This window comes from Microtus pennsylvanicus, chromosome 17 (genome assembly GCF_037038515.1).
Source record: "Microtus pennsylvanicus isolate mMicPen1 chromosome 17, mMicPen1.hap1, whole genome shotgun sequence".
Classification (NCBI taxonomy): Eukaryota; Metazoa; Chordata; class Mammalia; order Rodentia; family Cricetidae; genus Microtus; species Microtus pennsylvanicus.
In genome coordinates this window covers 34,021,806-34,036,197 of record NC_134595.1, presented here as the reverse complement: position 1 = coordinate 34,036,197, position 14,392 = coordinate 34,021,806, and the positions used below count along the sequence as shown (strand labels likewise).

The 14,392-nt window shown below is 48.1% G+C and overlaps 1 protein-coding gene across 2 annotated transcripts in view; it reads right to left on the bottom strand.

Annotated features, from left to right (window-relative positions):
* Positions 1-11,332: 11,332 nt before the first annotated feature.
* Positions 11,333-14,392, bottom strand: part of Pde6d (phosphodiesterase 6D) — a 46,359-nt gene continuing 43,299 nt past the window's right edge. For both annotated transcript variants that reach the window (XM_075951192.1, XM_075951193.1), the window contains one exon: positions 11,333-11,858. In XM_075951192.1, coding sequence (XP_075807307.1) covers positions 11,777-11,858 — 82 coding nt within the window. In that variant the 3' untranslated portion in view covers positions 11,333-11,776. The remainder of the gene's footprint in view (positions 11,859-14,392) is intronic.

The following is a 14,392-nucleotide window of genomic DNA, read 5'->3' as shown; positions in this document are numbered from 1 at the left end:
TCCAGGGAGGTATCTTCCCTTCCGTTAGACTTGCCTCCCTCTCTCTTGCTGGAACCTTAGTCAATGAGGAGCCAGTGTCACTCCCATGCCACCACAACACAGCTCATGTCCTTTTTCTGGAGGGGAGATCCTAGGGCTTCCCAGAGACAGAGCTGAGGCCCTCCGGTGCTAGGGCATCCCCTGAGATACAAGGTCCTGGGCTGCCCTCAGGGACCAGCATTGCAGTTACATGCTCTGTTTTCAGTTGCTGCAGATGTGCACAGTGCCCTCCTGGGACCAGCGCAGCTCTGTCTGGATTGGATCTGTGTCCCTGCCTGCCTCGGGCTTCAGACCTCTCTGTGGTCCCCTCTCGGTGATTTTTGTTGACCGCACTGTATCCAGCTTTATTTGGGGCCTCTCTTAGTCTGGTCTGACAAACATACCCAGCAGCCGAGCCCTGATACACAAATACTTCAGTTTTGTAGCGTGGCCAGCTTGTTAGCATCACAAGGATAGAACCATCCAAGGAAGGGTGGAAAGAGCGGTCGCCTGAGAATTTCCTCGCTGGATACCTTAGCTCTGAACTTGGAGGAGTTATGGATGCCTAACTAGGGAAAGAGCGGAAAGGGATCAAGGCCATCTGGCCCACTGCGCTCATAGACTGGGTGAATGGGCTATAAGTGCAATGCTTGGAGAACATGCTGTCAGCTGGTACTTGGTGGTGTGAACGCCATGATGTTCTTAGCATGGGCAAGGGACTCAGCTTGGAGCATTCTTGCCCAGAGCCTCTCCATCAAAGTTGCTCCCATAGTGACGAGTACCAGCTGGTCACTTGAGACTCTTGTGTCCTCTATCCTTCCGGTGATAACCGCCTGAAAGAGAGTGTTTCCTTTTCCTCCTGGAGAATATTCTTCATATAACTCTCAGGCCAGTCTGAGGTAGAACTTGCTGGTCCTGGATGCACTGAGTGGCACATAACCCAAGATGTCCAATCAGAGGGAGCCCTAGATTTTTTTTTTATAATTTTTATTTATTATGTATATGGCGTTCTGCCTGCATGTATTCCTGCAGGCCAGAAGAGAGAGGGCACCAAATCTCATTACAGATGGTTGTGAGCTACCATGTGGTTGCTGTGAATTGAACTCAGGACCTTTGGGAGAACAAGCTAAGCTCTTAGCCACTGAGCCATCTTTCCAGCCCCTTGATTTTTTTTTAATTTAAAAGTTTTACATTATAGCTGGGCAGTGGTGGCACACATCTTTAAACCCAGCACTTAGGAGACAGGTAGATGGAACTCTGAGTTCAAGACCAGCCTGTTCTACGTATGGAGTTACAGGACAGCCGGAGTTACACAGAGAAACTCTGTCTTAAAACAAAAATTACATTCTATCTATTTATTTACTTGTTTTTCTTTTTTTTAAATGTTTATTTATTTATTATGTATACAATATTCTATCTGTGTGTATGTCTACAGGCCAGAAGAGGGCACCAGACCTCATTACAGATGGTTGTGAGCCACCATGTGGTTGCTGGGAATTGAACTCAGGACCTTTGGAAGAGCAGGCGATGCTCTTAACCACTGAGCCATCTCTCCAGCCCCCCTTATTTTTATTTTTCAAGTCAGGATTTCTCTGTGTAGCCCTGGCTGTCCTGGAACTAGCTCTGTAGAACAGGTTAGCCTTGAACTCACAGAGATGTGCCTGCCTCTGCCTCCTGTGTGAGTACTGTGATTAAAAGAATGAACCACCATCACCTGGACATCATATTTTTTAAAATTAAAATATTATTTTAGCCAGGCGATGGTGGCGCACGCCTGTAATCCCAGCACTTGGGAGGCAGAGGCAGGCGGATCTCTGTGAGTTCGAGACCAGCCTGGTCTACAGAGCTAGTTCCAGGACAGGCTCCAAAGCCACAGAGAAACCCTGTCTCGAAAAACCAAACCAAACCAAACCAAAAAAATATTATTTTATTATTTTTTTCCAAATATTTATTTATTCATTATGGATACAATATTCTGTGTGTATGTCTGCAGGCCAGAAGAGGGCACCAGACCTCATTACAGATGGTTGTGAGCCACAATGTGGTTGCTGGGAATTGAACTCAGGAACTTTGGAAGAGCAGGCAATGCTCTTAACCACTGAGCCATCTCTCCAGCCCTTATTTTATTATTTTTATATTAATGGGCGTGTCATATTTTTTAAATTAAAATATTATTTTATTTTTATATTAATAGGTGTTTTACCTACATATATGTACATGCACTTTGTGTGTAGTACTCACAGAGGCCAGAAGAGGGCATCAGACACCCCCGAGCTGGAGTCACGGATGGTTGTGTGCTGACATATGGGTGCTGGGAAAATCCTACCCTGCCCTCTGGAAGAGCAACCAGTGCTCTAGACCCCTGAGCCATCTCTCCAGACCCAACTTACTTATTTTTTTTTTATTTTGTTTTTCGAGACAGGGTTTCTCTGTGGCTTTGGAGCCTGTCCTGGAATTAGCTCTTGTAGCCCAGGCTGGCTTCGAACTCACAGAGATCCGCCTACCTCTGCCTCCCAAGTGCTGGGTTTAAAGGCGTGCGCCACCACTGCCCGGCCAACTTACTTATTTTTTTTTTTTTTTTTTTTTTTTTTTTTTTTTTTTGGTTTTTTGAGACAAGGTTTCTCTGTGGTTTTGGAGCCTGTCCTGGAACTAGCTCTTGTAGACCAGGCTGGTCTCGAACTCACAGAGATCCGCCTGTCTCTGCCTCCCGAGTGCTGGGATTAAAGGCGTGCGCCACCACCGCCCGGCCAACTTACTTATTTTTAAACAATTATTTTTTCTTCTTTTAAAATATTTATTTTTATCTGGGTGGTGGTGGCACACGCACGCCTTTAATCCCAGCACTCGGGAGGCAGAGGCAGGCGGATCTCTGTGAGTTTGAGGCCAGCCTGGGCTACAAGAGCTAGTTCCAGAACAGGCTCCAAAGTTACAGAGAAACCCTGTCTCGAAAAACCAAACAATCCCACAACCATAAAAAAGGTGGGAGGGTGGTGTAGTGGTGAGATGGCTCAGTGGGTCATGGTGTCTGGTGCCAAGCCTGACAGCCTAAGTCTGACCTAAAGGGCCCTTGTAGTGGAAGAGAAAACTGATTTCTGCAGGTTGTCCTTTGACCTCCCTGTGAACACCGTGGCAGATATGTGCCCATACCCATGGATGCACACATTAAACAAATAAGTAAATGTAATTGAAAAAGTAAAACAAGGGTGTGGAAAGATGGCTCAGTTACTAAATTACAAGTACTTCCTGCTCTTCCACAGGACCCCAGTTTGATTCCCATGCACCCATATTAGGTGACTCATAACTGCCTAAAACTCTGGTTTTAGCCCAGGCTGACCTCGAACTCACAGAGATCCGCCTGCCTCTGCCTCCCCGAGTGTTGGAATTAAAGGCGTGTGCCACCACCACCTGGCTCCCTCCTACCTTTTTGAGACAGGGTCTCACTGGCCCTTGCTACCCTAGTACTCGTTATGTAGAGAAGGCTGGGCTTGAACTCAGAAATCTGCCTGCTGATGCCTTCTGAGTGCTGGACTTGAGGGTATGTGCCACCACAGCCAGTACATTCTATTTACTTATTCATTTGGAAAATGTGTGTGGGGACCTAATGTGCCATGGCATACAGGAAGAGGTCAGAGGACAGCTTGTGAGTCAGTTCTTTCCTTCTACCAAGTGAGTGCCGAGGATCAAAACCAGGTGGGCAGGCTTAGCAGCTAGTGCCTTTGCCTGAGGAGCCATTTTGACAGCTTTTTTGTTTGTTGGTTTGTTTTGTTTTTTGAAACAGGGTTTCTCCGCATAACAGCTTTGGCTGGCCTGGAACTCACAGGGATTCACCTGCCTCTGCCTCCTGAGTGCTGGGATTAAAGGCATGTGCCACCACTGCCTGGTGCCTGACTAGCATGGATGTTTTGTATGTATGTATGTATGTATGTGTGTATGTATGTATGCATGCGTGTATGCGTGTATGTATGTACATGTGCTATGTGTGTGCCTGGTGCCCACAAAGGCCAGAAGAGGGTGTCGAAACCCCTGAAATTGGAGTTATAGATGGTTATGAGCCACCATACGAGTCGGTCTTGGGAACTGAACCCAGGTGCACAGCAAGAGCAACAGCTGCCTGAACCACCGAGCCATCGCTCTGACTTCCAAAGGCCAGCCTTAAGGGGATCCTGATTTCTCCCCAGTCTTTTCTCTCCAGATGGGGTGTGGCCCAAGGCCATCTGCCTGGCTCGCCGCGCAGCCTCTGCCCAAAGCTTCTTTCCCTTTCTTCAGCCTCTGGTGAGTTCGGACTTTGCAGCTTTACTGTTCTTGCTTTGTGGGGTGTCTTCACCCCTCACCCCTCAGTTGCTCGGACAGGCTCCGGAGAAGGAGGAAGTGTCCCGCTCCTCCTGCCCCACCACGATCAGGCTTGAAGTCAGCCAGAAGAAGGCACGCCTGAGAAGGGAGGGGAGAGCCATCAGTTTGTTGAAATGATAGGAAAAGGTTTTTTTTTTCCTTTGTCCTTGCAAAGGGCCCACTGGGCCTTTGGCGCACCCAAGAGTGCTGAGTCTCCCAGAAGGTTTAACGTGTAGTTCTCTAAATTTATTTGACCTGGATTTTTTTTCAATAGAGCCTATTAACATACTGAAGGACACTGGCGTCTCAAAAAAGCTGATCTTGCAAAACACAGACCCTTGTCAGGGCTCCGGGAGTATGTGCTGAACTAGTCAGGGGGTGGAATCCTCTGGGAATTGGTCCTTCAGTCTAGCTTAGAACCCTGCTTAGGCTGCTTCTTTCTGTGGTCGCAGGCAGTCTGGGGTTGCGCTTGGCACCGAGAGGAGCCTGTGTGCCCTTGACCAGGGATGTAACTGGTATAGGTGGGTTGAGGAGACAGCAGTGTTGAAACTGGTAGAGACCTATCTGGGAAGCATCCCCACCCTGTTAGGGTCCGAAAAAAACACCCCATGCAGGATGTGTCGTGACTGTAATCCACATCCAGGAGGTTGAGGCAGGAGGATTACTAGGAGTTTCAAACCATCTTGGGCTATTTGGTAATACCTAGTTTCAAAATAAAATAACAGCAAAAGAGAAAAGACACACATAAGACAGCACACATTCTAAAATGTATGTTTTGTATTTGTGTGTGGGCACGGATTCGGGTGCACACACGGAGGAATGCGTGCCAGGAATGCATGTGCAGCCAGAGGACAACTTGTAGAAGTTGGGTCCATGGACTGAATTTAGATCGTCGAGCTTACCTACTAAGCCATCCTACGAGCCCCACGTACGTACTCTTTACCAAGAAATTGCACTACCAGGAAACCATCTTAGGAACAGCAGAACTGTTGGGGTCACCAGTTAAAAAAGGGCCGAATGCTGAACTGTCCATCAGGAGGAAGAGTGTTTGCCAGGAGCATTGAGAGATTGCTTTTTTTGCTTTGTATGACCTCAGTCTTGGCTCAGTCCAGAAATAACATGAGAACTGGGTTGATTTGTTGGTTGGCTTTTTTCCCCCCTCTCGTTTCTCTTTTTCTTTTGTGAGACAGGGTTTCTCTGTATAAAGTCCTGCTGTGTTGGAACTCACTTTTGTAGACCAGGCTGGCCTCAGACCCACAGAGATACACCTGCCTTTGCCTCCTGAGTGCTGGGACTAAATAAAGGTGCGCACCACCACTGCCTGGCCACTGTATGCTTTTATGGTTCTTCATGCTCTTATTCTTTTTTTGTCCTTTTAAGTGTACAAATGTTTTCCTGCCATGTATGTCTGGGTACCATGTGCATGTAATGCCCTCCGAGGCCGGAAGAGGGAGTTGGATCCTCTGGAACTGGGAGTTAGAGAAGATTGTGAGCTCCCATGTAGGAGCTGGGAATCAAGCCTGAGCCCTCTGGAAGAGCAGCCAGTGTTCTTAACCACAGAGCAACCTCTTCAGACTTGGTTGATTTGTTTTTTTGAGACAGTGTTTCTGGTGTTCCTGCCTGGATTTGAACTGGATTATCCTGCCTTCATCTCCTGGGTGCTGGGATTATAGGCGTGAGACATTATACGCCTGACAAGAAACTGCCAATGTGAGACATGAGCCCACCTTTCTTTTTTTTCCCCCGGAGACAGGTTTTCCTTGTGTAGCCTTGGCTGTCCTGGATCTCCCTCTGTAGATCAGGCTGGCCTCGAACTCACAGAGATCTACATGCCTTTACTACAGGATTGAGTGCTGGGATTAAAAGGTATGTACCACCACTGCCAGCCAGCCAGAGTACCCTTCTTTCTAGTGCTACACATAAGTTTGTTTGGTTTTGAAAATTTTTTAGATTTATTTTATTTATGTGTGTGCTTTTGCCTGAAATTGTGTCTGTGTAGCACATGCAGGCCTGGTACCTGCAGAGACCCGAAGAAGGTATCAGATCCTCTGGAACTTGAGTTAGGGACAGTTGTGAGTCGCTGTTGTGTTCAGCAGGGTGCAAATGACAAAGACATTTGCTGAGGTTTCTCTTTCTCATAAAAACAGTTAACGTTTATTCTTTTCTTTTTTTTCTTTTTGGTTTTTTCGAGACAGGGTTTCTCTGTAGCTTTGGAGCCTGTCCTGGAACTCCCTTTGTAGACCAGGCTGGCCTCGAACTCACAGAGATCCGCCTGCCTCTGCCTCCCGAGTGCTGGGATTACAGACGTGCACCACCACCGCCCGGCTACGTTTATTCTTTTCTGAAAAAATCTGGGGGCTGGCGAGAGAGGTTGGCTCTGGGGTTAAAAGTGCTCGCTGCTCTAGCAGAACTGGAGTTTGGTTTCCAGCACTCAGGTTAGGTGGCTTAGAGCCAGGGAAGCCAACATCCTCTGCTGGCCTCTGCAGGTGCTCACAAACCACACACCTGCCCCTCCCCATGCACGCTTTCTCTCTCTCTCTCTCTATCCCTCCCTCCCTCCCTCTCTCCCTCTCTCCCTCTCTCTCTTTCTCTCTCTCTCTCTCTCTCTCTCTCTCTCTCTCTGTCTCTCTCCCTCCCTCTCTCTCTCTCTCTCTCTCTCTCTCTCTCTCTCTCTCTCTCACACACACACACACACACACACACAAATTGTAGAATTTTTTTTTTGAGACAGGGTCATACTCTGTAGCTCTGGCTGGCCTGTAGACTAGGATAGCCTCAGATTCAGAGATAACTTGCCTCTGCATCCCTAGTGCTGGGATTGAAGGTGTATACCATGTCCCCCAGAAAAGAACATTTTTGAGACAGAGTCTCACTTAGGTAGCCTAGGCAGGTTTTCCTGCCTCAGACTCCACGTTACCCCACCACACCTGACTCTGTGTTTTGAGAGCTTTGAACAGCCACTAGGTCGCTAGCAAGCGCTTCCAGGCTAAGGCCACAGGAAGGTGTCCTAGAAGGGACTGGTGATCACTTTCTGCATCTAGGATATTCTTTCTGGCTATCACCTGCAGAATAAACAGGAACAGGAAGGATCAGCCGGTGCCTGGTCCCCAGTTGGCTATGGGAGACCAAAGGAAGGGCTCAGGGGATGTTTATAGAGCAAAGTCAATGCCCTTGAGTCTACTGGGAAGGGGAATGGAGAATGGAGACATCTGCTCTCGAAACCCCAGCCCATCCACAGAGAGGTGTCCATCAATCCTCCCATCTGAGTCTGTGCGAAGGCAAAGCACTCTCAGGACGTCCTCCGCCCAACTCCCTCCTTCTTCCCTTCGGCCTGGTAGCGGTTGCGTTCCACCACAACCAAGCTCTCTCTGGTCCAGAGGCAAGCGGGTATATACACAAAGGAAATGGAGGGAAAGCTGGCTTTCCCGTCTGTTGGCTGCTGGGGACCCATCAATCCTATGGGTGTGGTCTGCCGCTGCTACAGCGTTCCGTTTCCTAAGTGTATGACTCACAACTCCAAGTGACATCTTTGCTTCCTGCCTCTCCCACCCTAGAATCTACCGGGAGGTGAGGGGTTCACTTCTTCCGGCAAGGCAACGCCACCGTTCTGCGCCTGCTGCCTGCAGATGTGCTCGGAGCCCAAAGGAGTCAAAGTTTAGGGTTTAATGAATTGGCACACAGATGTTCTGGATTCACAATAGTTTAAAACAGGACTGCTTGATCAAGGGAACAGGAAGAAAAGGGAAGAATACATGTGTGTGTTCGCACATTCGAGTGCATGTGTGTATGAGATTATCAAAGAATTAACTCATTGAAGGAAAAAAAAATATTGTCAAGGAGCAAGGAGCAGTGCGCCTAGACAGGGATTCTTGAAACATAAAAGATGCTCACGGGAGGCAAAGGGTCAGGTGCAGTCTAGAAGTGAGAAGTCTGGGAGGAGCCACTAGGGGGAGACAGAGGGGAGGCAGTGGCTTTGGAGTTAGGAGGGCAAGGAGGGGCGAGTAAGACACTTCAAGAAGAAAGTCTGAAATATAGGGAGGGGCAGGAGTGGAGGTGATGCAAAGCTTAAAGGCTTCCCTCCCTCCCTGATGTGGGAGGGTCTCTTCTTTAGAAAAAATCTAAATCTTCATATGAATATCTTGCTTGCATGTATGCGTGAGCTCTACGTGTGGTCTGGTACTTGTGGAAGCCGGAAGTGGAGGTCTCATTCCCTGGAACTGGAATTACAGATGATGCGAACTGAATCTTAACGTCTGAGCCATCTCTCGAGCCACATCTTTCCTTTATTTTCAGATTGATTTGTTCTAATATGCATAAATGTTTGCCTACATATGTGTATGTGTCCCATGTCCATGCCTGGTGCTTGTGGAGGTAAGAAGAAGGTGCGGGGTCCCCTAGAACTGGAGTTACAGACAGATATGAGCTGCCGTGTTGATGCTGGGAACCAAAGCAGGGTCCTTTGCAAGAACAGTAAGTATTCCTAACTGCCAAGCCATCTCTGCAGCCCCCTTATTTCTAACATTGTGTGTGAGTGCAGATGCCTTGAGCTGGAATTATAGGCAGTTGTGAGGCAGCAAGTGCTGGTGCTAGGAACACAACTTGGCTCTTCTGCAAGAGTATTTATTACCCTATTTTAATTGCTAAGCAATTAAAGCAAGATATTTCTAGCCATCTTATTTTCAAAAATATACTCAGGGCTGGAGAGCTGTCACTCAATGATCGAACACATGCTTAGCATGTATAAGGCTCATCCTGAAGATCTTAAAAAACAAAACCAACCAATTAACAGCTGACCAATATGGTGGGCTGAGTGGAAGGCTTTCTGGATCTGTTCGTCCTCAGGGACATCTCTTCCTACAAGTCCCCATCTTATGAAAACCATTTGTCGTATCTCTTCCTACTGATGGGTTTAGTCAGCACAAGCCTGCACAGAACGCAGCCTCTTACTAATATTAACAAGGGTCTCCGAGTGTGCCCAAATGTGGCATTCCCCACGCAGGTCCAACTCAGTGCCTGGCACATTCCTCACTACAAAAGACCACGCGGAGCCCTTAAAGGCGCTTGCTGCCAAGTCTAACGACGTTAAGTTCAATCCCTAGAACCCACAGCATGGAAGGAGCTACCCAGCTCACTGAAGCCATCTCTGACCTCCATGCCCTCAGCGTCCTGCTGTTCTGTTGGCTCAAACCTCATGGCATGGTTGTGTCCCCATTGCTGTCTCAGGATACTGTTTCTTGAACATATGCAGTCTACCCTAGAGAGACAGGTGGCTTCAAAGGATAACTAGGATCTAATTCTTTTTCTGTTTTTCTCAGAGAAGCTAGCAAAGAATTCCATCTGAAATGTTTTGGCTGGATGAAAGAAGGGAGAGGCGTCTCTTTTGAGTCAGGGTCTCACGTAGACCATAGCCTCCGATTTGCTATGTAGCTGCGGATGATCCTGACCTGATCTCTGCCTTCCCCTCCCATGTGCTAGATGAGCCGTCATGCCTGCCTTGGGGATACACCATCCACATGTGACTCTCTCCACTGCCGTGTGTCCAGCACTGGCAAACGTTCCTTGGGGGAATTCTGGGGAGCACATATGGGCCAGGAAAACAGAAGAAATGGGGTTTCAGGAAGACAAAGGGGTCGGGCGGTGGTGGCGCACGCCTTTAATCCCAGCACTTGGGAGGCAGAGGCAGGTGGATCTCTGTGAGTTCAAGACCAGCCTGGTCTACAAGAGCTAGTTCCAGGACAGGCTCCAAAGCCACAGAGAAACCCTGTCTTGAAACCCCACCCCCCCAAAAAAAAGACAAAGGGAAGCCTTCATTCAGTTTCACCTGTTTCCACCTGTGTGTGTGTGTGTGTGTGTGTGTGTGTGGTGGGGGGCAGGTCTCACGCACCTGGGCAGTTTTAAACACTCGGTAGCCATAGCTGGCCTTAAACTCCTGCTCTTCCTGTCTCCCTCCCTTTCTGAAGTGCTGGAATTACAGGTATATCCACCACACCCAGCTAGATCCCTAGCCCCTCACCTTGTTCTTTCCAATTTAGTTTTGGATATTAAAAAGATAGTTCTTGGGGCTGGAAAGATGGTTCAGCAGTTGGGGGCGCTGACTGCTTTCCCAAAGGACCCAGGTTCAAATCCTAGCACCCACATGGCAGCTCACAACTATCGAAGATCTGACACTCTCAGACAGACTGACCTGCAGGCAGAACACCAATGCACATAAAATGAAATAAGCTTTAAAAAAGTTCTCTAGGGTAGGGATGTAGCCCAATTGGCACAGTGCTTGTTTAGCGTGCGCAGAGCCTGGAGTCGAACCCCAGCAGCTCAGAAACTGTGTGTGTGTGCTGTAATCCAGCACGGAGAAGGTAGTCCAAGGTCATTCTTGAAGCTATAGTCAGCTTGAGGCCAGCCTGGTGCTACTTGGGACCTTGCTTAAAAAAAGAAAACAAAACAAGCTTTCCAAGATGACAAGAGAAAGCTGGTGCTGGCTTGCTTGGAATGTAGGTTCTCCTCCTCACCCAGAGACACAGGCTGGGAAGGAAGGTGGGAGCCTGGGAACTTGGCTATACCAAAGGGCCGGGTAACACCCTCTGGTCTCAGGTCTACCATTCTGGTTGCCAGATGACTTGAAATTGTTGATATTTTGTAAAGGACAGTGAGCGCTACTGTAGCTCGGAGCGGAGTCCCTACCAAAGAACTCCTTTTGATTTTTTTATGTCAGACCCCAGAGCCCTGCGGGAGGGTTATGTTCCTCCCACGCTGGCTCCCTCTGATGTCATCTTAAGCCTCTCAGCCTTGCCTCAGCCCCGTGTTTCCCCATCATTGTCTTCTGATGTCCACTTTTAGAAGCAACAGTGGAGGCATTTGGGAATGAGAGCTAACCATCTATTTCTGGAGCGAAAGAGTTTGTAATCCTACAATGTGATAAATCTCTGTCTTCCTTCATGAAGACAGGTTCACAGTCCAGAAGAGAAGAGAAACAGAAGCAGCGCCATGCTAAAGACTAGGAATATTTGAATGCTTTAATTACATCATGTAATAATAATATCATAGTCTATTTTACAAGTTAAAGGTATGAGACTGTATGAAATAGAAGTGGTAGGGAGAAAAACCTAAATGGGTCAGGAAGGTAAATTTTTTTCAAAACCAGAGGCCAAGGAGGTGGGGCAGGGACAGACGCAGTGTGGTTCCTGGTAGGGGTTTGCTCCCATGCTTGTCCCCTGCCCTTGGTTGGGGTTGGGAGTTTAGTCTTGTCAGCGAAGATGGAGGTTTTGGGAGGAGAGGCCAACTGGCTACCTATACGGAGCTGGGTTCCTGGTGCCACAGGTGGGTCTGCGTTGGAGGAATCAGCTGGAGTATCAAAAACCAAACATGTGGAGGAGAAAAGCAAAGCTTCCTCCTGCCCCGCTCCAGATTCTTGAAGTGCACACACGTTCTTCTCTCAGACGTAGAAAAGCCTCACTCTGGACGTGCTGACAAGAAGGTCGTCATCAAAGAACTTTGTCTCTATGATGACATTGCCCCTGTGGGAGAGAATCGAGAGGGTAAAGACAGTGAGTGCCACAGGCCACGGCACCACTTCCACAGATGGTGTCCTTTGGGTTCTCCAGGCTGGGACAGGTACCATCTAGAGCCTTAGTTTGGGCATCACAATCCTTGTTCAGAGTTAGGCGTGGTGGTGCACACCCGTAATTCCAGTACCCACAGGGCTGGGACAGGAGGAGGAGTTCAAGGTTAAGTCTGGCCCATCTAGTGAGATTCTCTCTCAGAATGAGAACAAAGCCAGGCACAGTGGTGCACACCTTTAATACCAGCGCGAGAGAGGAAAAGGCAGGCAGATCTCTGTGAGTTCCAGGTTAACCTGGTTTATATGGTGAGTTCTAGGCCAGCCAGGGTTGCAAAGTGAGACCCTGTCTCAAAACAAAAACAAAGCAAAGCAAGCTAGGAGGTGGTGGCTCTTGCCTTTAATTCCAGCACTTGGGAGGTAGAGGCAGGGGGATCTCTGTGAGTTCAAGGCCAGCTTGGTTTACAAGAGCTAGTTCCAGGACAGGCTCCAAAGCTACAGAGAAACCCTGTCTTGAAAAACCAAAAGACCAAAACCAAAAGAAACAAAGGAACAAAAAACAAAGCAAAGCAAACAAAATTAAAAAAGGTTGTCTGCATGGGTTAGATTCTTACAGGGTGTTTAACTTATGTGACGAGAGTTTGTTCCCATCAAGTGCAGAAGTTGGAACTCAGAGTATGCCTTTTGTCTTGACACACCGATGTCTTCGCTGAGTGCTCTGCACACAGATCCCACCGACACCTCTGGCTAGATTACTCTGGCCGCAGATCCTGGCCAACCTCAGGGAGGCACTTTTCCCTATAACACTAACTAAAAAAGACAGCTAGGGTTCCCTGCCCTGCAGTTCTCTCCTGACTTTGGGTAGTAGCACCCTGCTCTTCCTTTGTGGACAATCCGCTCTTCTAGTCTCTGGGTCAGCTGAGTGACCCCTCTCTCACCTTGCAAAGGGGGTCACAGCATTCTGTCCCTGCCAGTCAGATTCCTTCACCTTTGACACAGGGAAGGGAAGACAGCACAGCTTCTGGCCCTTGTCTCTTCCCAGTCAGATTCCTTCACCTTTGACACAGGGAAGGGAAGACAGCACAGCTTCTGGCCCTTGTCTCTTCCCAGCTGCGAGGGCTCTGCTTGGTCTAACTCAGGTCTATTGGCCAGGGTTTGTTTCTGTGGTTTGTGACCAAAGAACATTAAACGAGGCACTGGACTATGAGGATGGGGTCAGATGGCCATCCCAGTGGCCATTCTGTTTGCGTCTTCCTTTCCTGGCTGGACCAGAGAGTGATCCCAGAGTCTTGTGAGCCAGGAAAGAACATTCCCACTGAGTCACAAATGGCAGTGCTCCCATTTATAAAATGGAATATTATTGCCATACCAAATTACCTTTGAGGTTTTTTTTTTATATTTTATTTTAAAAAATCGTTATTTTAAGACTGGGTGTGGTAGCACATGCCCTTAATCCAGAACTCAGAAGGCAGAGTAGGGAGATCTCTGTGAGTTCGAGGCCAACCTGGTCTACATAGCAAGTTCTAGGGCAGCCAGAGCTAAATAGAGAGACCTTGTCTCAAAGAAAAACATTTTTATTTTATGTGCATGGTTGTTTTGCTGGCATGTGAATCTGTGTAACATACATGTGCCTGGTGCCCGTGGAGACTATTTGAGGGTATCAGACCACATGGGACTGGAGCTACAGAGAGCTGAGAGGTGTCAAGTGGGTGCTGGACTCAAGCTTGGGTCCTGTGGAGACAGCTGGTACTCTGAACTGCTGAGCCATCGCTATAGCGCCTCTATCTCTTCTACACTTGGTGTGGCTTTCATGAAGGATCTCCTGGCAGACGACCTAGGGTTACACAATTATTCGTGGGTCTAAACTTTTAGACAACACTACCACTGACACTTCTTTCTGGCAGTGCTAGGCGTAGAACTCACTTATGTTAAATTCTCTACCACTGAGATACATCCCCAGGCCTACTGAAATACTTGAAAGACTCAATCTCCTCCCACGAGAAAATGATAAGTGGGCAGTTACTGACAATGTCTTTACATTTTATTTTATTATTATTATTACTGTGTATCTGTGTATGATCTGTGTGTCGCTGCAGGAGCATGTGGTGTACATGTTACACATGTACCATAGCACACACCACATGTCAAAGGACAACTTTCAGAGACCTTTCTCTCCTTCTAGCCGGGGCTCCAGGGATCAAACTCAGACCACTGGGTCTGTGGCACTAAGCACTTTTACTAGCTGAGGCATCTTGCTGGCCATCAACAGTGGTTTTTGACAACACAAATGAACTGTTCTTTGATGAGGAAGTAATTACTAAATTCTAGGCCAGTCTCTGGAAGCCTCGGCCCAAATGTTACCCTCTACGATGGAGCCTCTGGAGGATGTGTTAGGGGATCCAGAGCATACAGGGACGCAATGAGAGAGCGAACCTGCTGGATCTGACATCGATTTTGTGCTGCTTTCTTTTAACGCCCTCTCAGTTTTCATCT